We start from the raw sequence: 25,713 nt of genomic DNA on the forward strand, positions 1-25,713 counted from the left end.
GTTTTCTACTTTGTGATCAATAATGTTCTTCTTTGGACATAAATTCATTCCTCTTCCACAGTTCTAAGAGGCAAACTATCCTATGTTTCTCTAATTTATTTATAATATCATTCTTTATTCCTAGGTCATGAACCCATTTTGACCTGACCTTGGTGTACACTGTTAAGTGTGGGTCAATGCCTAGTTTCTGCCATATTAATTTCCAACTTTCCCAGCAATTTTTGTCAAACATTGAGTTCTTATCCCAAAGGCTGGGGTCCTTGGGTTTGTCAAACACTAGGTTATTAGAGTTATTGATTATTTTGTCCTTTGGACCTAACCTATTCCACTGATCAACTAGTTTATTTCTTAGCCAATACCAAATGGTTTTGGTAACTGTTGCTTTATAATATAATTTTAGATCTGGTACAGCTAGGCCACCTTCATTTGATTTTTTTTTTCATTAGTTCCCTTGAAATTCTTGACCTTTTGTTTTTCCATATGAACTTTGTTGTTATTTTTTTCTAGATCATTAAAATAGTTTTTTGAGAGTCTGGGATAGCGCTAAATAAATAGATTAGTTTAGGTAGTATTGTCATCTCTATTATATTTGCTCGCCCTATCCAAGAGCATTTAATATTTTTCCAATTGGTTAGATCGGACTTAATTTGTGTGGAAAGTGTTTTGTAGTTTTGCTCAAATAGTTTCTGATTTTCCCTTGGCAGATAAATTCCTAAATATTTTATACTATTGGTAGTTACTTTAAATGGAATTTCTCTCTGTAACTCTGTTGGATTTTGTTAGTGACATATAAGAATTCTGATGATTTATGTGGATTTATTTTGTATCCTGCAACTTTGCTAAAGTTGTGGATTATTTCTAATAGCTTTTTAGTTGAATCTTTGGGGTTCTTTACGTATACCATCATATCATCAGCAAAGAATGAGAATTTGGTTTCCTCATCACTTACTCTAATTCCTTTAATCTTTCTCCACTCTTATTGCCAAAGCCAAAGTATTTCTAATACAATATTAAATAGTAACGGTGGTAGTGGAAAACCTTGTTTCACCCCTGATCTTAATGGGAATGGTTGCAATCTTTCCCCATTACATATGATGCTTATTGATGGTTTTAAATAGATGCTACTGATTACTTTAAGGAAAAATCCATTTATTCCTATACTCTCAAGTGTTTTTAATAGAAGTGGATGTTGGATTTTATCAAATGCCTTTTCTGCATCTATTGAGATGATCATATGATTTTTGTTAATTTGATTATTAATATGGCCAATTATACTGATAGTTTCCTAATATTGAACCAGCCCTGCATTCCTGGTATAAATCCTATTTGATCATGATGTATTATACTGGGGATGATTTTCTGTATTAACTTTAATTCTTAAAAAGGTTCTATAATAAGCTATTAAACAGATAGTTGATGGATATTTAATAATGTAGGCTGTTATCACAAAGAAATAGCATGATTTCATTCAGAACAAATCAGGACCAAGCAACCTATTTCTTTTTTTGGTAAAGTTACTAGGCTTGTAGAAAAGGAAGATGGTATATTGTTTACCTAGAGATTAGCAAAGCATTTGCTAAAGCTTCTCATGCTTTGTGTGAACAAGATAATGAGATATGGGTCCAGATAAAAATACAATTAGAGGGATTTGGAACTGGTTGAATGGTAGGGATCATTAGATAGAAAAGTCGTTAATGGTTCGGTTAACTTGGAAGGTTTTGAATAAAGTAACAAGTCTGGCCTTGTGCCATTTTTTTTTTTTTTAATTGAAAATGGCTTGGATAATGATATAACGTATTGTGGAATTTCTCTTCACTTTTTTTTTTTTTGTGCAGATTACAAAAAAGATGACTAACACACTACAGGTCAGAATTAGACTCTGAAGGATCCTGACAGACGCTGGGCTGGAAATTTAATAGGAATAAATACAAAAGTCTTATTCTTAGGTTCAAAAAAATTATCTTCACAGGTGCAAGTCGGGGAGGCATGGTTGGACATCAGTTTACCTGAAAACGATCTGGAGTATCGTGGAGCGCAAATTCAACCTATTAACAGTTTATTCAATAAACCTTAGTGGATCTCTATGACCTCCAGCATCTCTCCAAAGACCTTCACGATCTGACCAATCCTTTCTTATCTTCCCAGTCTTCTTGCATTTATTGCACGTGACACTTTCATCTTTCCATTCCGATGCTTCCACTGATGTGGATGCTCCCTCCTCTCCTTCCCAACTTCCGTGACTTCCTTCAGGTCTTGGTTAAAATCCTCCCTTCCTCATAAAGCCTTTCCCAGTCCTCTATGCTGTAGTTCCCCTCTGAGATCACTCCCGATTAGTCCTGGGTATGTCTCATTCCACCCCATTGCTTGCGGACTGTCTTCCCGTTACGCTGAATTTGAGAGCGGGGCCTGTGAGTGTTTTTACATGTGTGTAATGTGTGTGTATAATATGTATACATAAAATTTACATTATATAAATTTATATATGAAATATATACACAATAAATTTAGCTGGATACAATGTGTACGCATGGGTGTGTGACTTAGGGCACAGGGTTAGGATGGGAGGGAGCCGTGGGCAAGCGGTATGAGCGCGGTGTGAGAGTTTAGGGGCTTGTTTGGGTCACCCCGCCTTACTCTACTCGCGTGCTGGCCCCGCCTCCTCGACTCTCAGTCTACCCGCTTTCCCTTCTCCCCCCTCCCCCTCCTCCCTGGCTCGTCAGTCCGGCCTCCCATTCGGTAGGAGGTGATCAGACTGCGGGTAGGATGCGACAGGTAGCCCAGTCCGGTCCCCAACCCAAATTCAGATTTTGCTAGAACCAGCTCTTCGGGTACATTCGGGCGCGTTCCAAAGAACTCCCCGAGCGTGCGCGCACGTGCGCTCTCCAGCCCTTACTCCCTGCCCTCCCGGGTTTTTCTGCCCCTCCTCTCTTCTCTGCTACTTTCCCTGCCTTCTCTGCGTACGTGTTTGGTGTCGGGTGTGAGTGAGTGTGTGTGTGTATGTGTGCAAAAGGTGGACGTGCTAACGAGCTCGTCGGGTCCGCCTTTTCTCGGACAAATCACCAGCAGCCCCGCCCTCAGCTCCGCCTCTGCTTCACTCCCACTCCGTTTCTCTCCGCTTCCCGGCCTCCCTGGCTCTCTCCTGCCGGAAGTGCCTGGAAGAACTTCCGGGTGGGCGCGGGTCTGAGGCAGCAGCTGCGGCGGCTGCTGCTGGGGCGGTTGGTAAAGGGTCGCGGGACCAAACTGGCGCCGGTCGCGAACGGCTGAGGCAGAGGAGAGCGAGGAAAAGGCTGCCACGGGGCGAGGGAGCGATGTGAAAGGCCAACGCCCAGGTGAGGCCTGCTGGTCGGGCCGGGGGATGAGACCCCAAGATCCAGCCTTGCAGAGGCCTGGCCCGTCAGGAGTCGCTCGGAAGTTGGCTTGAAGCCCGATTTGATGAGGAGGGTGGTTGTTCGGGCATAGGTTGGTTTCTGTGCCGGCCTTTATGGCCGCCACTCTGCCGCGGACGCTGCAGCCCAGGTCCCGGCGGCGCCTGTTTGGGCTCGGCGGGGCTTGGTTGGGAGGACGGAGCTGCTGCCCCGGTGGGCTAGGGACTAGATGAGCCCGGGGTCCTCGGCGGCTCGAGAAGCTTTTGACTCAGCCGCCCTGAGTCCCGGGGCCTCCGCCCCGGCGCGGCCTCGGTGCACAGAGACAACCCAGGGGGAGGCTGAAGTGGAGGGGCTTCCATTCAGGGCTGTCACCGATTCAGCTTGTGCCCTTGTTCAAGTCATGTACAGTCTGCACTGGACTTCAGTCAGAAGTTAACACTGTCTCCGAGGGTCTCTCCATCCCTCGTGTTCGGTGCTGTTTGTCTCTTCGTTTGAACGTGCTTGTGCATGTGTGCAATGTACTTGTCCGAGAATGACACGTAACGCTTGTGCCTGTGTGTGCATATTCCTTTCGTGGTGGAAGCCGCAGCAGCGGAGTTAGAATGAGAGAAGCCGCTTGTTACCCTGTATCTGATCTGGGGCAAGCCTTTTATTTTCGAGGGTTCGGACTCTTGATTTGTAAAATAAGAGATTGGCGAGGGGTTTTCCAAGGTCCTACTAACTGTACGGTGTAGAGGAGCCTCTTCCCACTATTGAAGCCCATAGAGAGAACAGAATCGGTCAGGACTTCTGACCAGGGAGAGCTTCATTCGTGACACACACTAGCTCTGTAAATACATAGGGTGATAAACTTTGATCTAAAGCCAAGAGATGCACTGGAAGAAGAACATTAAAGAAGTTATTTAAAAAAATTTTTTTTTGAAACAAGCTAAGACTTTTCCCTTCTGGAATGCGATTCAAAAGATGTTATGTTAAATATTATCATTTGCAACCTGTACATAGTCGAAATCAATAAACTTATCTTGGAATCAAGAGACCTGATCTTATATTAAAACTTGTTGACTTACTAATAGTTTAACCCAGGATCAAGTCACTTCAGCTTCAAAACTATTTCCTCATTTTGGTCAATGGTAAAAGGAAACTTCATAGGGAGGCTGAGGGGGGAGGTGGGGAAGGGAGAAGTACTTTGTAAATTTTAAGGCCTTAGAAATAAGTTGATCCTCTTCTTTTATCCTACAAAGTCATAGCATTTGTTGATCATCTGTAGAAATGTGAGATTTGAATTTAGTGTTATACTTTATGTTGATAGTCATGTGGGTTTGATTAAATGGATAAATGATAGCATTACTATTTTTAGACATTAATTTTCATTCAGCATGCATATATGAATTACCTGTTGTGTGTTGAAAGCTGTTTCTCTGCTGGGATATATGCAGAAGTTAAGTTAGGCAGGGGCTCTCCCCAGGTTGAGCTTACAGTTTCATTGGTTGATAAAAGTGCAGGTGACACAATGGTACATAGAAATAGTAAAGAGGGAGAAAGTGTAAAGGAAAAAACTATATATCCAACTTATAGAATACTGTTATCTTTGCCTAGTAACTACTTCTCAAAAATATATATACTTTTGAATTTATGGTTTGTGCATAATAATAATAACTTCAACTTTTTAGGCTTACCAAGTGCTTTCCTCAGAATCGTGTGAGATTGGCCATGCCAAGTATTCCTGTCTTCATTGTGCAGATGAAGAAACTCACTGTATCGCATAGGTAATTTTGAAAACCCTGTTTCTATAGTGCTTTAAAGTATTACAAGTGTTTCACAACAGTTCTATGAAGTCGGTAATGTACAAGTATTATGATCCCTATTTTGACAAGTAAGGAAAATGAGGATCAGAGAAATTAAGCTGCTTCCTTCAGCTATTAAATATTGGAGCCAATATTTGATTCTAGATCCCTGACTCGAAATCCACCATTTCCCCCCAGACTCTTGTGTTTTTTCTAATGACTGTAAACATTAGTCCTTTTTGACAAATGTCACTAAATGCAATAAATTAATTACAAACAACCTGGAGTGGCTTTTGACCATAGGTGATTAGTTTTAACCTCCCTTTCCTCAATCATAGTTTCCTCCTCGGTGACATGGGGATAATACTACTTGCATCATTAACTTCATTCTGGGAAAGTGCTTTGAAAATGACTAGAACTTTCTACTTATATGAATTAAAAGCTGACCCAAAGTGGAAAGTTTTCAGGAGATAATGTGTTCCCTATCCCTGGAAGTCTTCAGCTGGATGTTAGATAACTTGAAGAATGTTATAGAAGGAATTCTTTTGTTCAGGTATGGGTTAGACTTTATTATTTCTAAAGTTCTTTCCAGATCTGAGATTATATAAAAAAGAACTGATTTTATGATTGATAAAAGCATAATAATATCCCATTTTTTTTTTTATTATTCATTTTTCCAAATTATCCCCTCCCTTCCTCCCCCCATGACAGGTAATCCCATACATTTTACATGTGTTACAATATAACCTAGATACAATATATGTGTGTAAATACCATTTTCTTGTTGCACATTAATTATTAGCTTCCGAAGGTATAAGTAACCTGGGTAGATAGACAGTAGTGCTAACAATTTACATTCACTTCCCAGTGTTCCTTCTCTGGGTGTAGTTATTTCTGTCCATCATTGATCAACTGGAAGTGAGTTGGATCTTCTTTATGTTGAAGATTTCCACTTCCATCAGAATACATCCTCATACAGTATTGTTGTTGAAGTGTACAGTGATCTTCTGGTTCTGCTCATTTCACTCAGCAACAGTTGATTTAAGTCTCTCCAAGCCTCTCTGTATTCCTCCTGCTGGTCATTTCTTACAGAGCAATAATATTCCATAACCTTTATATACCACAATTTACCCAACCATTCTCCAATTGATGGACATCCATTCAACTTCCAGTTTCTAGCTACAACAAAAAGAGCTGCCACCAACATTTTGGCACATACAGGTCCCTTTCCGCTCTTTAGTATTTCTTTGGGATATAATCCCAATAACAGCAATGCTGGATCAAAGGGTATGCACAGTTTGATAACTTTTTGGGCATAGTTCCAAATTGCTCTCCAGAATGGCTGGATTCTTTCACAACTCCACCAACAATGCATCAGTGTCCCAGTTTTCCCACATCCCCTCCAACATTCATCATTATTTGTTCCTGTCATCTTAGCCAATCTGACAGGTGTGTAGTGGTAATATCCCGTTTTCTTAAAAAAAACCTTTTGGAGATTTGCTAATTTGCCATTCTTAATGATACAAATGTAGCATTGCCTTTGGTAACTAAGTCATTAATTTTATTGTAAAGTTAATTGTTTACTTGACTGAGTACTTACTACTTACAAATATTTTTAAATGGAAATTTTAAAGTATTAAAGAGTCATAGAATTTTAGAATTGAAAGGGACCTTGAAGTAATACAATTTAATTTGTACTTGAAAAGGAATTCTTTCTCCACTCAGAAGTATTTCATCATCCAGCTTTTGCTTGAAGACCTCCAGTTAGATGAAACCCATTTTCTCCTGAAGTATTCTGTTTTATTTGTGGACATTATTAATCATTAGGAAGTCTTTTTCTTACATCATATTTAAATCTTCCTGCAACTTAAAACTTCCTTTAATTCTGCTGTTTGAGATGTAGCAAAACAAGTATAATTCCTCTTTTCATTTCTACAAAATACTTGAAGACCACTATTAAATCTGTTTATCAACTTGTTCTCATAATCTGATCTTCAGATATATCATCATGAGATTATCCTTCTCTGGAAATCCATAATTCTGTCTTGGTCAATCTTCAATCTTCACACATGGTGGTAGAACTGAACATATTCTTCTTTAAGTGGTATGGACAAGGATTTATACTGCCCATCAGTAACATCCCTAGCTAAAAAAGATTTTTATCACCTCTGTGAGTATAGATTGTTTTGTTGATGATTTTTTTGAACATTTTATTCATTTCTTAATTTTAATAACCCCACTTTTAGTTTTTATTTTATTTTTTTATTTGAATAACTTTTCCTTGTGTAAATTATAGGTTAATTATAGTTTATTAAAATGGAAGTCATAGGTATAGTTCAAAAGATACTGAATGTTCTCTCATATAGTTAACATTGTGTTTTGAGAAGTCTTGGCTTCAAATTCATATATGGAATATTTTATATGGACATGTTATTTTGAACAAATTTAGTGTGTATAAAACCAAATGATAAAACAATCATTAGGTGATTATTTGTTTAACATTTTCCATTTAAAATCTGAAATAAAATTTTATTTTATAACTTTTATGGTAAATAAGCAAGGTATAGCTGCATATTTGTGTCTATTGTATTGTAAACATTTAATAAGTATTTTTAAAACATGTATTTTCAAAGCACTTAACTATCAATCAAGACCTCAGTGGATTTAATGAAATTAAAGTGAAGTCAAGTTCTGCCTATATCTTCCCCTCCCACAGTCATTTGGGATTCAATGTAAGAATTTTCTTTAGGAAATTTCAGTAAGGCTTTGTTTTTCCTTGTGAAGGAAACTTTTAGATTGAAAAATGGACCTTTTATTGCCATGCTGACATTCAGAATGATTTATTAACTACTTCAGTGTATACCATAGTAGGGAATAAGAACTTTGTATTATGTTCTTTAATTTAAACTAGTAGTTGCTCTGAGGGAGCTATTTAAAAAGTCAGACATAGCAGTTACAGTGTTAAAAAATTGACACAAACTTGTTGAATCTTGAATTATGTTTATAAATGGAAATTTTATTTTTGTGTCAGTGTCTTATGAAACAGTGAAAATTTTCATCCTAATTTTACTCTCTATGCTTTGTATGGAGTTAGGGATGTTATATTCTCCATTTTTGTTTTTAGAGCTGATATTCTTTAATTATGTCATGTTTATGAGAGATTAGCTAAGTGGCCTAGTAGATAAAAGCACTGGACCTTTCAGGAAGGAAAACCTGAGTTAAAATCCAGCTTCAGAGGTTAGCTGTGTTATCCTGGATAAGTCACTTGACTTGTCTACCTCATTTTCTTCATCTGTAAAATGAGAATAATAATAGCACCTACATATGAGGTAAGGATAAAATAAAATATTTATAGAGTACTTTACTATTATTTAAAGAGCTATATAAATATTATTTATTACTAAAAAGTTTTCTCATAATGAATTGGGATAAGGGATGTTAACAGGGATGTGGTCCTAAGCACATTTGAGATTTACGAATAGTATTATTGATTAATCCTTTAACACTTGAAATTTTATAGGCAAAATCTTTTGTTATTGATTTGAAATTCATATTTTCAAGGATATGTATTTTTAACTTTTTACATTTTGAAAATGTATATATAAAACCCTAAAATTTTCTCTTATGTTTCACATGCATCACTTTCATTAAGTTCAAGTAGCTTCTCATATGCAGTGAGATATTTTATAGATCTGTGTTGGGTTTTTTTTACTTGATATTTGAAACATTTTTTTCTAAATCTTGAAAATTTGGTAGTAGAAGCCTTATAAAGAGAAATACTTCTAAAATGATAATTTGCACTTATTGTTTACCATCAAAGTTCAGCTAACCAACAAAGCATTAAGAAAAATAAAGAATTGAATAAAAATTTATAGCTAGGAATAAGTTTTATATGTTCTGGTAATATCCAGGGACTGAAAATTTTTTTTTAAAAGGTTATGGTTATGCTTGTACAAAGATATATAGGCAGAAATAAATAATAAAATGAACATGAAAACATTAATAGTACTGGGGGTGCTTTTTGAATTCTTTCCTTGACTACTTTTTACATCTGTAGTGTTTTTATTTCTAACAGATATGATAACAATTGTCATTCAATAAGTTTTATTTGATAATAGTCAAGCATTTTTGTGAAATGTGAGGGCCTGTGATCTTTGCTGTTATGTGTGTCCACACTAGTGTAATCATATAGAATCTCAGAATTGAAAAGATCTCATCTAGTCCAACCAGTAAACCCATCCAAATATAGCATGTTCAATGAGTAATCATCTAGTCACTGTAACTTGTAGTGATAGGAAATCTGCCACTTGCAGAACCAGTCCATTCCACTTCTGAACATCTCTCATTACAAAGATGTTTTATCCCTGTATAGATTTGACAACTGAGAAGTCCACCCACTGCTTCTCATTTTGCTGGGTGTGTCTTCAAGAAGCACTTTTTCATGAATTATTGAAGTATTAGCTACGAGATCCACTATCTAAGGGATAGAATTTTACATGATTTGAGGTAAAAAGATGTCAATGTGGCATCTACATTTTTTGTATTTATGTTAGAATGGTTTCTGTTTTCTCTTTCATTAAAAAAAAAGTATCGGGGGCAGCTAGGTGGCGCAGGAGGACCCGAGCTCAAATCTGGTCTCAGACACTTAATACTTCCTAGCTGTGTGACCCTGGGCAAGTCACTTAACCCCAGCCTCAAAAAAAAAAAGGTATCAAAATTTAAAATCTGTCTTTTTGGTTTCTGTTCTAGTTAAAAGGTTTGTAGTAAAGCTTACTTATAATGTAAAATTTAATATAATAAAATAAGAATGGTAGATGTTTAGACGTTGAGTTTATTGCTAGATCTTTCAGTTCTATCAAGATGTTTCATTGTGATATTGAGGTGATTTCTGTGTGATTGTGACTTTGTATGCAAGGTCTGATAGTTTAGTTGGAAAAACTTGTTATATGGGACCAATGACAGAGTAATCTGTTGTCCGAGGACCAGCTTTGCCAAATTCAATGAGACTTATCACTAGGTTAGTTGTAGATTAAAAGTTTTTTCCTTCCTAGCAATTCCCACAGATGGACTTAATTTTGGAAAGATCTGCACAAATAACCATAACAATGAAATTACAGATGATCAAAGTATAGAAGACATTCACCTTGTTGTTGAACTGGTAATTTAGACTCCTTTCTCTACCCCCACATTGAATGGGATATCAAATTTTTTTTTTTTTTTTTTTTACTGCCTCTGCAGTAGCTCTAATAATCAACCCCTTTCTTTTTTAATCCTGCTGTCAAAACCTTCATTACCTTTGTATAAGCTTTGTATAAACTCTAGAAGGCACTTTAGGAATTATCTCATCCTGATTTTTTCATTTTACAAAAGTGGAAACTGAGGTCCAGAGATACAATGACTAAGGAAATAAAAAGCAGAGTCAGTATTCCAGGGGCTTTAAAGTTCAGCAGTTTTCATCATCCTATACTCACTTGTCTTGTGAATTAGTCAATTCAATTCAGTCTGCATTTATTAAGCACTTATTCTGTACAAGGCACTATTTTATCATGATGATGAAAAGATGAAAAAATATGTAGTGCCTATCATGTCTAATAATAATAAGGGTCATGGAGAACTGCTGTGCCACAGTTCTTTGTTTTGTTTTGTTTTGTTTTGTTTTGTTTTGTTTTGTTTTGTTTTTTTGGCAATAAGAGCCCAGTTGAAATTAGATAACATAGGGTTGTGGTATACTTTGATCACCTAACTTTTCCAGCTCTATCAGTAGCACAAAAGAAGGAACAAAAGAAGCAGATAGCTAGGGGTTTGACAAAGCATGAATAGACAATGATTCCAGACGATAGGATATTCTAGAGATGAACAGATTAACTAAAGGTTCATTGTTGAGAAGAGGAAAGAAAAGCCAAAGTAGTGATAATAGCCTAGGAAAGTACTTAGGTCTGGAGTATTTAGAGTTTATGGTAAGGACATTGAATAAGTTTAGGAAGCCTGGGAGAGATGGGATGATAGCAGGTTATGATAGTCTAAAGGAATTTCAGAGTTAATGATCACAGAAGTTGAACACTGGCCATTTCTATAACTGAGAGGGGTTTTAATTATGGGAACTGAGTTAATTGAGAAACAGGATAAGTAAGATATTTGAGTCTTTATATGATAATGATATTACAGAGATGTAAACACTAAGTTTTAAAGTGTTGACATCCCTTAATATAAGGACTTATGGAGAAAGGAAGGAACATGACTATGGAACCAGTAAATAACAAATACCTATATTTTGAATGGATGATCGGTGTTAATAGAAAATTTCAAAGGAGAATTTACTGGATTTCTGGCACTAGGAAAATCTGGAAGTGTCCATGGGGAACAAGAAGTGTCTGATTCCTATTACATTGTAATTTTATACACACACACAGACATACACATACCATTGTGTTGTTAAATATGAGAGTTAAAAGTGCAACCAGTACTGTATAGGGTTGCCTGGGATGCAGTAGTTATCCAGAAAATGTTAAGAGGGGCATTGAAGGTGTTCAATTATGAGTGGGGTTGAGAGATTTGGAAGACTGAAGTTTATTGTGTCTAGGCATAGGGTGGGTGTTTACCTTTAGGCAATTAAATACTCATTGCCATCAGGATTGGGAGAAATAAAGGTGACTAGGAATTTAAAAGAATGAGTCTAAATAGGATAGTGGTAAATGTGAGCATTTCTGCTGATGATGGCTGGTGAGTAAAATGTTTGCTCTCTCTCCCTTTCTCTATCCTTTTTCCCCATTCTACCTTGATTGTTTCAGTAGTTCTGTAAGAGTGGATCATGGCCCTTTTACTAGTTGAGCCCATGCAGTGTTTAATAAACCATTTCACCACTTGAGGTGTTTACATCTCCGTTGTATTTCTTAATGTAAAGGCTCATTTTAATCATAATTTCTCTACCTTGTAAATTTCTCTTTTAAAATATTGCAAACAGAACTGAAAATAGTATTTCATATGTTGTCTGATTAGGACAGAATTTGTGGTAGTCTCTGGTTTCTTGGACTTGTAGTTCTGTTAAAACAGCCTAAGATAACATTAGCATTTTTTATTGCTATATCACAGTTAACTCAGTCACTTGCAATCTACTAAAAACTCTTTGCTTTTTCAAATAAACTACTATCTTTTACTTGTAATTTGTTCTTGAAATTAGTAAATATTATTTAGTATATTTGATTCAGAGTCCTTTTTGAAGCTTGATTGGTACTTGGTGGTACAAATATTAATATATTTGTAGTATTCCTTCTGCAGCTTAGTAAATCTTTCAGAAAAAGGAAATGAGGTTTGTTTGACATGACCTGTTGTTATTGAAGTCATACTTTTAAACTTCTAGTCATCCTTATTTCTCCCAACCCTGATGATAATAACTGCTTAAGAGTAAACACCCACCCTGTCTCCATACATAATAAACTCAGACAACCCCATGCATAACTGGACATCTGCAATGCCATCCTAACATCTTCGGGATGACTACTGCATCCTAGACAACTCTATGCAGTACTGTTTGCACTTTTAACTCTCATATTTTACAGTACAATGATTTATGTCTGTGTATAAAATTATAATGCTTTGTGTCGTTTTCAGACTTGCCTAGGATATCATTTATTTCTGTGTCTAAGTAAGAATTTTAAACAATAGACGGCCATGCATATATAGATATCCAGGGCACTCCACTGGAGAGTTCCCAAATTGACATCAAATCATTAATGATGGATAGCTTTTTGGGTCTAGAGTGGATTCCCTTGATTATGTTGTAATCTAATCCATGTCCACTCATTTTTTCTACAAGAATTATGTGATAATCTTGGCCAATTACTTTGTCAATCTAGATAAAATATATTTGTAGCATTGTTCTTCTACTAGCTTAGTAAACCTGTAAGAAAAAGGAAATGAGGTTAATTTGACATGACCTGTTCTTGTTGAAGCCATCTTTTCTTCTTTTGACTGTTTTTCATTAACTCCTATTTTGAATGTAGTCAACTCATTGATCTTTGGTTTGCAAGTTCTACTTTATCCCTTTTTTTGAAAATTGAGACAATATTTGTCATTCCTTCTTTAGAGGTCTTTGTAGAAGCTTTCCAATCATGGCTCAGCAATTATATATTATAGTTTTCTGATTAGCTGTAGAAAGTAGGCACTCTGAGGGCAGAGAGTATATATACATAAGACATTAAGAGTTTATACTATGTCAGATGCTATGCTGAGTATTAGAATATGTTTTCCTTTTTTTCTTCAGTGCCAAGCATCGGTCCTGGAACATAGAAATGTTTGTTGAGTTTCCCAAAAATGTAGTTTATCTCATAAAGGGTAGGTGATTGCTCTCATTTTCTCCCCATTCTGTTTTCTGTTCTAAAGATCATTCTTCTTTGACAGAGGAAACAGAAACAAAGAAGCTTTTAATATCTCTGCCTTTTTCTCTGTTCCTTTTTATTGTCTAATTACCCTGAGGAAAGGGTCATCTTCTCTTTCTTTATTGTCTTCTTTTCCCCATCTTTGTTTTTCTTTTTTCCTTGCTAACCTAAACACATTGTGAGCTGGAGCCCCCTAAGTATTCCTAAAGGACTATGCCACTTAGGCATTTATTCTCCACTACCTGTCCTTGCCTCCAACGTCTATCTTTCTAAAAACCTTAAGTTGGTTGAATTACTGTACATCCATTTAAATCTTTCTAGACATTTCCCTTCTACCTTCTCTTTATTTCATCAGCATTTTTTTCTCTGTGACTTTGAAATTCCATTATTGAAACTTTGCCATCCCTCCTGCCTTTATTACTGTCATAGAATTTTTGATTATAGGAATTTGCTTATTGTTTTTCTGTGCACTTTTAATTTATTCTCCTAAAATGTGGAATGGGGACACTCTATAGATACAGAAGATTATATTTAGAAATGAAAGTGATATAAAAAATCAATACTTTTTTTTTTAAAACAAGGAAAAAAAATTTTTTTTTAGAACATTCTAGGTCTTGCTTGTCTTTTCCTCTGTTATCAATTCTTTAATGGACTAGTCACTTATCTCAAAGTTGCAACTACTTCTACTTGGAGCAGCTAGTTTTTCAGAACTTCTTGGTGAGAATCAAATTCCAAATAGCTCTTGGTTCCACTATATAGTGGTTCTACTATATTTGAAACATGGTAAGGAAAATCAAGAAATTTTTAGCTGCTCTGTTTTTAGCAGAGAGAATTGTTTGGAAAATTGAAGTCCTTCTTCATTACTATATTATGTTTCAGATCCAGAATTATGATTTATTTCCTGCATTTCTCATCTCTTTCCAGCCAAGTGGTCTGGGCAGAACATTAAGTTTATGCTGTTCTTCTTTAAGCTTCTGCTTCCATTGATATCACTCAAATGCTTTCCTACATGTTCTTTCCACCTCCCATCCACTTTTGCATTTTCTCACATAACTGTAGATAGCTTCTTAATACACATATGATGCAACTTGCCTCTTAGCCATTTTGTTTGCCTTGGTATTTGTGAATAAGACACATTTTTCCAAAAAAAAATTCTAAGCTTGGTTCTTCATTCCTACCAAGTCTCTTGATAGAGAAAAGATCAAATTTGCCTCCTTGTCTTAGAATTTCTAATTCACCTTGCTCATTACTCATACATTATTTGTACTTTACATTATCTATGTATAGGTATCTGAATCCATGAAATTTTTATTATTTACTCCTTTATTGGATTTTATGTTTAGTGAATTTTTTAGTAGATCAGTAGTTTGTTTTTTTTCATTACTTTCAAACATTTATTCAGTATCTGCAATGTCTAGTTAGTCATCTAGCATTTATGAAGTACTTATTTGTGCCTGGCACTGTCCTAAGCATTGGGGATACTGAAAAAGGATGCCCTCAAGGATGTCACATTCTAATGGGAAAGGCAAAATTTAAATAGCTGTATGCAAGATAAATACAGTATAAAGTTAAGGTAATCTCCAGAGGGAAGATACTAGGAAGGGATGTGGTTGCTCTTCATTCTCATAGAGGAAGGTGAGCATCAGGAAGGTGATGCCATGACAAGCCATGACTTGCAAATGACTTTGTTTAAATGAAAGAGGGCTCTGCAAAGAATCCATCTCACTTTTTCCTCTGGAACCATATGAGTGTAGTAGCAAAATAAAGATCAGGAGGACTGGAGACTGGAGATGATCCCAGATACAAGGAGAGACTTTGGCCTTTTTATGTTAAAGGTTTTCCTAGGTCTCAGTTTGACTGAGGCAACACCTATTCTGTGTTTAAGGTTAGGTAAGATGTGAGGCAAAGAATGGCCTCTTTTACCTAATTTAAAAAAAAAAAATGGAAGAGGAACATCCCCAGTATTTCTGGCCAAAAAAGAAATGATTGCTAATTACATTCACTTTGAGCTATCTGGGCTCAAACAAAGGGCAGAGAGAACTGGGGAAAGCTTCCTGCAGAAGGAGAGATTTTAGTTTACTCTTATTCTTGAATTGAAGGTAAGGAGCAAGAGCATTCTATGAATTGAGGGATAGCCAGCAAAAGGCACAGAGTTGGGAGATGGAGGATCCTGTAGGAAGTAGGTCAATGATTCTAGATCCTAGAATACCAGGAAGAGGAGAATAAAGTATAAGAAGGAAAGTAGGGAGGGGGCCTGTTTGTGAAGGCCTTTAAATTCCAAATATAATTTTATAGGGAGCCACTGTGATTTATTGAGTGGGGAGAGCAGTATATGATGTGGGAAGATATTTGAGGCAGGAAAGTCAACCAGTAGATTGTTGTAAAGTCTCAGATGATGAGAACCTGCCATCAGGGATTTTTAATTGTGTGAAAGGGAAGGAGACATGGAGATAGGAAAAATAAGATTTGATATTAAATAATAATAGCTAACATTTATATATAGCATGCAAGACTTGTGGTAAATGCTTTACAGTTATTTTATTTAATCCTCACAGCATTCCTAGGAAGTAAATGATGTTATTATCCTCATTTTATAGATGAGGATACTAAGACAAATAGAAGTTAAATGATTTATTACATAACTAGTAAGTTATTTGAGGCCACATTTGAACTCAGATTTTCCTGACTTCAGGCCTACTGCTCTATTCACTGTGCCACCTAGTTACCTCTTAACAACAGATTGCATATGTGGGGTAAATTGGATGTTGATGACACAATGGTTGTGAATCTGGATGACTGTGAGGATGATAGTCTCCTTGTCTTTAATAGAAAAGTTGGGAAGAGCAAAAGGTTGGGGATGGAGGCTGGGAAAAGAGATAATGTGTCTTGTTTGGGACATGCTGAGTTTGACATGGCTACAGGATATATACCTAGGATTTGTTCTTGTTTGTCCTTCCTTCTTGAAGAGGATCTATCATGCCTTCAGGGAGGTAATACCATGACATGTAAGTGAGTTGTATTTAAGTGAGGGAGGGATGTGCAAAGTCACCAGCCTCATTTTCCTCTCCAAAATCATCTGGGTCTAGTGGCAATATATAGATCAAGATGACTGGAGATAGTCCTGGATGCAATGGGAGACCTTGTGACATAGATAACATCTGGGAAGCAAGTTAGACAATTAGAATAGAAAATCAGAAGAGAAAACTCAAGTATTTTGAAGACCTATGGAGAAGAGGGTGAACTGCTAGGAGAAGCGGGTGATTAATAGAGTCACAGAGTAGAGATCAAGAACATGAGGGTCAAAAAATGTCTGAAAGAAAAGTTTTAGTAGAATAATGAATTCCATATAGCAGAGTTCAGAAATGACTAAAAGAGAAAAGAGTACAGAATATAGATACTTTAAGGGAGGTGGAGAGGAGAGAGAGGATAGTGGCTAGTGAGGATGTTGGAATCAAGGATGGGAGGTGGAAGGGTTCATTTGTGTGCAGCAGGGAATAGATTAGTAGCTGGAGAAATTGTATTTGAGGATGATAGGGAGGGGAAGATTATCCAGAGAGCAGGGTCAAAGATGCATGAAAGACAGTTTGCTTTTTTGGGAGAAAATTATCTTTTTGTGAGAGTCAGCTGAAGAAGATAGTGAGGGGAAGATGTCAGATGATGTTAGATGAAGAGGAGAAAAGGCAGTTCTTGCAAAATAGCCTCAATTTTTTTCTATGTGTGAGGTGAAGTCCTTAGCAGAGAGGGTAAGGGGAGGGATACTATGGGGAGGAACACTGGTATAGCTGCTGTAGTGTTTGCTGGGAAATCAAATAGGGAAATGTAAAAGCCTTACTACAGTGAGAACCCAATTGAAATTCTATAATAAAAATTTGTAGTCTACCTAGTAACAGCACTAGGGACACAACAGTTAAAAAGGAAACTGTCATTAATCATATATGTTTTTCTTTTTTAGGGGGCAGCAATTATAGTCTATACAAAATAAGTATAAAGTAATTGTCAAGTGAGATGGCAACAACAATTGAGAAGATTAGCATAGTTCTCTTGTGATTGTTACAGAATTGTGAAAGAAGTGAGGAGAGAGTCCTTTCCAGGCCTCTAGGATAGACTACAGAATCAGGAAGAGTGAAGGTGAAATGTGTTATCTAGGGAGCAGTGAGTAGGTCTATTTGGATGGAACATATTTTTTTCTAAAGGACCCTGGAAAAGTAGACTATTCCCACAAATTGTAGTATCTATACCTAGATTGTTGGATATATGTAGACAGTCCATTTCCTTTATATTTTAAGGTGTTTTTATATTTTCCTTCCTCATCTATAAAAGGGAGGGAACTGGACAAAAAGATCTCTTTAGTGCACCTCCTTGTAACTCTGAAGAAATGGAACTTTGTTATATTTATCTTTGTAACTTTCATAGTTCCTTGTACATAGTAGGTGCTTAATAAGTTGTCAAATGGTTGTGAATAATAAATACAAAAGAAGCCATTAAATTATGTAAAATAGGTATCTTTTTAATAAATGAATTCATATTTGCCATTCTGCATGGGTCAGGAGTGTAAGTATGTGTGTGTTGGTTGGTTTGGTTGTTAGAAGAAATTATAGGGGAGAGGTCAAGGACTGGATGTCGCTTAAAAAAAAAATTACATAAAAATGCCACATAGCTACTTAAGAAGAAAAGTAAAATTGCTTGATAAAATACTTTGACTTAATCTGCTAGCTACCACATTGGCAGTGTTATTATGAACAAGATGTAAAGTTTAGCATTCAAACTTGTTTATTATTCTGTCTCCTAGGTATTTTTTGATGTAAAATAACAAGAGACCTGGAAAATAATTTTTTCACTCGTAACATTTTCTTAAAGTTTAAAAAATCTACATCAATAGATTTTGGTTTCATATACCAGCTTCTGAATTTAATGCTTAAACAATGCAACTTAAAGAATTGCAAACCTAAAGAAATAGTCTGAACTATTGCATAAATTCTGCAGAGCACAAACTTTGGCAAAGCTCTGCTAAGCCGAGAAAAGGCTTTTTTGAGTATGTGCTTGGCAATGAACTGAAATTCTTTAAGGAACCACCTACTAAAGGTGTTGGTGTCAGTAGGAATACCCCCCACATCAGTATATGAAATCATGGATTTTTTGAAGTAGTAAAGAAGTATATATGTTAAGGTGGACAAAATTGTAGCTTGAAAGTAGATTCTATAAATGCTGAATTTACCTAATGTTGATAATAAAAAATAATTTAGTATTTTGGCATCTTTTGACAATGTGAGATTTATTTCAAGTTTTGTCAGGAGTGTTTATAGTATATATTATTCATGATGAGGTTATTTTGAATCATTGGGGAATTTCTGATTTTCTAGTGAAAGCATGTGAAATAGGGCAATTAGGTGGCACAATGGATAGGTTTCCAGCCCTCAAGTGAGTAGGACTGAGTACAAATTTGGCCTCAGACACTTAACACTTTCTAGCTGTGTGACCCCGGGCAAGTCACTTAATCCTAATTGCCTCGGGGTTGGGGGGGAAGCATGTGAAATAGAAATCAAGACTTTTGTACTTAGAGATTTTGGCAATTTTCATATACTCTAGTTTTCAGTTATTGACAGTGATTTTCAGTAGTTTAAGTTGCTCATAAGTTATAGATAATAAAAATGTAGATGCCAGTAGTTACTTATATTCATTCATCCTTTGTATAGACTTAACTATTTTATATCAATTCTTGGTAACTTTAGGACTAAGTTCATTTAGTGAGGGATAGCTGTGATACTACAGAAAAAAAGACTAATGATCATATGAAAAAAAGACTAGACCTAGTTAGTAGTTGAATATTTTGTAACTAGCTTTGTCGTCAATTTGCTCTGTGATCTTGGACACAGCTGCCTTAGTTTTTAGGCTCAAATGACCTTCACTGTAGATGGGAGAGGCCTGGTGGACCAGATCAGGAATTAACACAAATATAATAAGACTAAGAGCTATTCCTCTACAGAAAAAGGACACGAATAATGTTCAAAAGAAGAAATTAAACTGTTAATGATTATATATAGTCATATTCCAAAATCACTAAAAAAGTAATGTAAATTAAAACAACTGATATTTTACACTCAGCAAATCATTAAAACTGACAGAAAGTGGCATTAGTCTGTGCTGAAGAGGCTAAAGGAAGGCACATTAATAATTCACAGTTGGAGCTGTGAATTGGTCCAACTGTCCTGGGAAAAGATATGGAATTTTTGAAAGGAATGATTAATTTTCCTATCCTTTGACTAAATAATCTCACTGCTGGGCACATATCCAAGAAAGTCAAATACAGAAAGGTCCAATATATAGCAATATATTCATAGCATCATTGCGATAGTAAAGAACTGAAAGCAAAATGGGTATTCATGATATTGGTGAATAGATAAGTAAAATAGTTTATTAATATAATGAAATAATATTTGCAGTAAAAAAGAATGTGAGATTCAGAAAAACTTGAGAAGATTTATATGAACTGAGGCAAAGTAAAATAAAACCAGAACATTGTGTAGAGCAATCAAAATGGTGTAAATGAAAAGAATACTAGAAGGAAGTCAGTGTCTTGAATAATTGTAATAACCATTCTTAGCCCCAGAGAACCAATAATGAAACCTTCCTCTTCATAGAACATGAAGAATTCTATCACTGTATAAATTAGCAAATGAGATCATACCATACCAATTATTTTTCATTAACTTTTTCTTTGTTTCAGGGGAGAGTTTGATTTTGAAGGAGGAATGGGGTGATAATGTGCAGAAATGAGCAATACAAAAACAAAAGGCATCAATAATTTTTTCCTAAAGTAAAGAAATGAATGAGGTTGTCAGAGGGGCCCAGTCATGCTCCCTATTCTTTTCCTTATAGAATCTAGAATAATAGAGTTAGAAGTTATTTAGTCCCCTGTATCTGCTGATGATTACTTATTCCTTTGTAGAGAGACTTTTGTGGATATTAAACCAAGTCCTAATAAACTTTACTTAATAAGCTCTAGACAACCTCTCCAGACCAAGAGATTCCTAAGAAAAAGATTTTGCCTTTCTTGCTCTCCAAGCTTTATCTCATTCTTAGTGAAGATCTAACTGATTCCTTTCTGAGTTATTTTCTATTAGAGGTTAATATATTATTTGTTAAAAGTATAAGACTGTAAGGTCTGTTTCTTAGTACTTTACATCTTCCCTCGCTATCAGTAGTTATATGTTAACAGAAGATCCTGGGAAATAACACTAGATGTTTTCAACTATTCCCAAAGAATGTTGTTTATTTTTTGCACATAATGATGGGCCTTGCTCAGTCCTATCATAGATAATGTGTCAAAATTTGTTGTACCATAGTCATATGACAAGAAAGGAAAGACAAAAATAAGCTAAGGGTAGTGGTTTTAGTGATAGGTTTCTTTTATTTGTTGGAATTGAAAATGATGAGTGAAAAAGCAAATTTCTCATTAGTTTGGAATTTGTAATAATTTTTCTTTCTCTTGCAGTACTGAACTAGATTTGTAATGAAATGGAGTCTGGAACAAGTTCTTTTCGAGTGGAATTTCCCGATTTTTCTAGCACCATTTTGCAGAAACTAAACCAGCAGAGACAACAAGGACAATTATGTGATGTTTCCATTGTAGTCCAAGGACATCTTTTTAGGGCCCACAAGGCTGTTCTTGCTGCCAGCTCACCTTACTTTTGTGACCAGGTGCTACTGAAAAACAGCAGAAGAATAGTTTTGCCTGATGTTATGAATCCAAGAGTTTTTGAGAATATCCTTCTCTCTACTTACACAGGACGTCTAGTAATGCCTGCTTTAGAAATTGTCAGTTATTTGACAGCAGCCAGTTTCCTCCAGATGTGGCATGTGGTAGACAAATGCACTGAGGTTTTAGAAGGAAATCCTACAGTTCTCTGTCAAAAGCTAAATCATGGCAGTGATCATCAGTCACCAAGCAGCAGTAACTACAATGGTCTAGTTGAAAACTTTGAGCTTGGTTCTGGTGGACACCCAGATTTCCCTAAAACCCAAGAACTGAGAGATGGAGAGAATGAAGAAGAGAGTTCCAAAGATGAATTGTCATCTCAGCTAACCGAGCATGAATATCTTCCCAGCAATTCTTCAACAGAACATGATAGACTAAGTACTGAAATGACCAGTCAGGATGGTGAAGAAGGGGCCAGTGATAGTGCCGAATATCATTATACACGGCCCATATATAGCAAGCCCAGCATCATGTCTCACAAACGTTGGATCCATGTGAAGCCAGAAAGATTTGAACAGGATTGTGAAGGTGTTGATGTACATGCTGCTTACGATGAACACCAGGTCACTGAATCAATCAATACTATTCAGACAGACCATTCTATCCAGTCTTCAGGGGTAGATGAGGACTTTCACATTGGTGAAAAAAAAGTTGAAGCTGAGTTTGATGAACAAGCTGATGAAAGTAATTACGATGAGCAAGTTGATTTCTATGGCTCTTCTATGGAAGAATTTTCTGGAGAAAGAGCAGATGGGAATCTTAGTAGCCACAGACAGGATACTATTATAGCAGCAGGCTATAGTGATAGCATTGAAATGGTGACAGGCATTAAAGAAGAAGCTTCCCACTTGGGATTCTCAGCTGCTGACAAACTGTACCCTTGTCAGTGTGGGAAAAGCTTCACTCACAAAAGTCAGAGAGATCGACATATGAGCATGCATCTTGGTCTTCGGCCTTATGGCTGTGGTGTCTGTGGTAAGAAATTCAAAATGAAACATCACCTTGTTGGCCACATGAAAATTCACACAGGCATAAAGCCATATGAGTGTAATATCTGTGGGAAGCGATTTATGTGGCGGGACAGTTTTCACCGGCATGTGACTTCTTGTACCAAGTCATATGAAGCTGCAAAGGCTGAGCAAAATACTACTGATGTTAATTAAAAATAGGATGTGGATTTTTTTTTTAGTGGCGTGCACAAAAATAAACTATTATAATTATGCAAATTGTGTGCACAGATGATGTGTGGTACTTGCTATTATGAGACTAGCTTAAAAATTGGAGAATATTTCTGAAAGACTGTATGTAAGTAGGCCAATTTTTAAAGTCTTAATTTCTCAAGTCAGATATGCTTCAGTCCTGCCCTGAGAGTTCAAGTCTATGCTAACCCATCTCTCAGCTGACTTTCCAACTTTCAGGCCAGTTGTGATGTAGGTATGCCATTTTTGTTTTATTTTGTTTCTAATGTAGCCACCTGCATTTAGAACTTGGCTGAAAATGTAAGTTTGGGGTGTTTTTCTTTTGTTTGTTTGTTTTTTTTTCATTTAGTAGTAACAACTTTTGGTCACTCATAACTTGTTCCTATTGAAATGTTATTTTGCCTTTATTAATGAAACTTGGGGTAGGGAGTCTGAATTTGTTTAAGTTAAAAGTCTCACCAAACAAATCCTCTCCTGTGTAAAAAGCTTAAATGATATGGCTCCTCAAAGGAGAAGTTAAGTAGAATTCTTTTGGTCTAAGTTTTATCTTTTTAAAGGATATTTTAACTAAAACCACGAAGGAGGATGCAAAGTAGATAACATTCTAACTTGGTTCAATAGTAACATGGTACAAGCTTCTTTTTTTTTTTTTTTTTTTTTTTTTGTGATACTACAGTAATGTGTATCAAGTTCTTAATATAATCCACACAAGGTTTTATATTTTAATGTACTAAAGTTTAAAATTTTTTATCTAGGCGTAATTACTAGGTATAGAATTAGTTACCAGAAATTAGTATTTCTAATTGGCTTGATGTTCCAATTCCTGTTCATGTGAGTGACTGAATCAGCTACCGCTCTAGCAGAGTCCTAGGTCTAAATATTGGACCTGTTGTGATCCTGATTATAAGTCCTATCTGCTGCTGCTCAGAGTTGTGGGCCTATTGCAAAAATATTAAAGCTTTCTAATCAAAATCTGTCATTTATAGTTAACAGGAAAGAAAAAAACTACAGCTAAAGCTTATAGTTAGGAGTTTCAGGAGTTGGATTTAGTATTCTGTAGCTATGAAGCTACAAAGACTTAGAAACAGAGTTGCAGTGTGAGTGAAACAGAGAAGAGCTGGTAAACTGGGTGGCACATTATGTCAGTTGATTCAATATTATGCAATTTGATTGTTGTTACCTGTAAAAGGGGGTGGTAGCTCTTGAAAACAGATCCACATGAGCCCTTAATGTAAGTCTTTCTAGGGGCTGGAAAGTATTTCAGAATGGAAAAGAAGAAAAAAATCCTGACTTTTAACAGAGCAGTTTAAAAAGTCAAGTTCCCAGATTATACTGCTATATAAATAAACAAGTCCACACATCTGTACATAGAGAAAACAAAAAACTGGTAATTCTGAGATTTTTCTTTTCTTCCCATCAGTCTGATGGTATTGAACTGAAGACTACTTTTTAGAAAAGGAATCATATTCTGAATACTCGTAAGCTCTATGATGTATCTAGATATCTCCTTGGGGTGGGACAGGGTGCTATAATTATACTAATTTCTTTTGACTTACTGGTTGATTACTTCCAAATTTTAAACATAAATGTTTTCATTTTGTAGGAAAAATAACTGAAATTTGGTTTTTAAAAATTGGCTTTTAGCAAATATGGTTGCCATTGCTGGCAATGGACTTACTCGAATTGCTAACTCTTAGGAATTCAAGTTCTGAACACTGTATGTGGACAAATGGGAAAGTTGCTCACTCTTGTAATTGTAATTAATAGGGATCTACTCACTGACACTGTATCCTTCTCAATATAGAAAAGCACTTTGTATTTAAATCTCTTTATACATATATTGTTTTTTAAACTAGAAACTCTATATTACCTCCTGATTTATTGCCACATTAATACTGTTTCCTTAATATTCAAAAGTCTGCCAATTGCCAGTCTTTCTTTGTTTACATGACTGGAATTGTGTAGAGGTGATTATACAATCCAACTTAATTTTATCCCACCCTTTGAAGTGGTCCTGGTCTTTCTGTGTGATGAGAAATTGCTTTATGACTCTTACTAATATTATTAATGATGTTGTGAAACAATGACTCCTGCCAAATAATTTTACCCTCTGCTAAGGTGTTAGGAAAGTATATTTCTTATCTATTTGAAAGCTGTCGTTTTAAAAAATTAGGTTGGGAAGTTTTGTAAGAGTTTGAGCTAGAAAATACAAATATAGGAATACCTATCTTTCAATTCTGTTCAGTTCAGTGAAACAATCTTGTCATGAGTAATTTGAAGTTTTTTTTTAGTCTATTCCATTACTTTCTTACTTAATCTCTAAAATATGTCACCTCTGACATCAATTTTACAAGGATATAATTTTTTTAATTGCAATTTTACCTTTCTTAAATAAGTGGTACCTTTTGTTAGGAACCTTGATGAGTATACCAACTGCTAATTTATAATTCTTTTATTTTAAAGCTCCATGCTCAACTTATCTGTTAGTCTTATGCTGTTTATATAATATATTGGGTTTCATTTTTTTAAAAATGGTTATGCATAAACAAATCACCCCAGATATTCTTAGTGGGACCACTCTATTGCTTACCACATTCAGATAGCACAAAATCTTTTCCCAGCATGAGTTGGCCTGGAGGAAGGGGAATGGAGTTGGGAGGCAGGGAAAGGCTTGGAGAAGAATGCTTACTATGTTAACAGAGAAATTTTGCATACTTTACCTTTTCAAGATAAAGTAATTTTATCCCCTTGTTCAATTATCATCTTTGTGTTGGGAATGATTACTCTTTTTTTTCCTCTAGCCTATAACACTTATTTAGAAATTTAGTCTTTTTTCAAAATAATTGTGCAGGAGGGAGTAGAAGAGGTCACACTTACAAAGCCTTCTGTAGATATGGTAGTGATGTCATCCCCCTCCAGTATTGAGTTTTTGTTCAAATCTTTAACTTGAGCTGTTCCTTCCTCCTGATTTTTTTTTTTAAAGGCTCCACTTAATGAGGACTGTGAATGTTACATGACATTATTAATGCTAGCACTTATATCATGCTTTTAATTTTAGAAGCACTTACAGGAAATGAAAATAATCTACTTCATAAGATAGACATCATCATTTTACAAGAAAGGGAACTGAGGCAAAGGTTAAGTGCCTTCTCCCAAGGCCACCCTGGGATCATATGGGATTAACCTCAGGAGTTCTTGGGTCCCAGACCTTTGATTCTGACTACTAGACCAGAC

General features: G+C 35.9%; 2 protein-coding genes across 5 annotated transcripts in view; both read left to right on the plus strand.

The window, feature by feature from the left end:
* Positions 1 to 3,200: 3,200 nt before the first annotated feature.
* Positions 3,201 to 22,506, plus strand: ZBTB43 (zinc finger and BTB domain containing 43). Of its 3 annotated transcripts, XM_074293120.1 has the most exons (3): positions 3,288 to 3,329; positions 5,036 to 5,131; positions 21,017 to 22,506. In XM_074293120.1, the coding sequence occupies exon 3, from the start codon at positions 21,040 to 21,042 to the stop codon at positions 22,441 to 22,443; it is 1,404 nt and encodes a 467-aa protein (XP_074149221.1). In that variant the 5' UTR covers positions 3,288 to 3,329; positions 5,036 to 5,131; positions 21,017 to 21,039; the 3' UTR covers positions 22,444 to 22,506. The 3 variants fall into 3 exon arrangements, with proteins under 3 accessions (XP_074149222.1, XP_074149221.1, XP_074149223.1); XM_074293121.1 differs by lacking the exon at positions 5,036 to 5,131 and having other exon boundaries at positions 3,201 to 3,329; XM_074293122.1 differs by lacking the exons at positions 3,288 to 3,329; positions 5,036 to 5,131 and adding an exon at positions 6,044 to 7,319.
* Positions 3,297 to 25,713, plus strand: part of ZBTB34 (zinc finger and BTB domain containing 34) — a 79,310-nt gene continuing 56,893 nt past the window's right edge. For both annotated transcript variants that reach the window (XM_074293117.1, XM_074293116.1), the window contains exons 1-2: positions 3,297 to 3,329; positions 5,036 to 5,131. The gene's annotated coding sequence lies outside the window, so the exon portion shown is untranslated. The remainder of the gene's footprint in view (positions 3,330 to 5,035; positions 5,132 to 25,713) is intronic.

This window comes from Sminthopsis crassicaudata, chromosome 2, assembly GCF_048593235.1.
Source record: "Sminthopsis crassicaudata isolate SCR6 chromosome 2, ASM4859323v1, whole genome shotgun sequence".
NCBI classification, from domain to species: domain Eukaryota; kingdom Metazoa; phylum Chordata; class Mammalia; order Dasyuromorphia; family Dasyuridae; genus Sminthopsis; species Sminthopsis crassicaudata.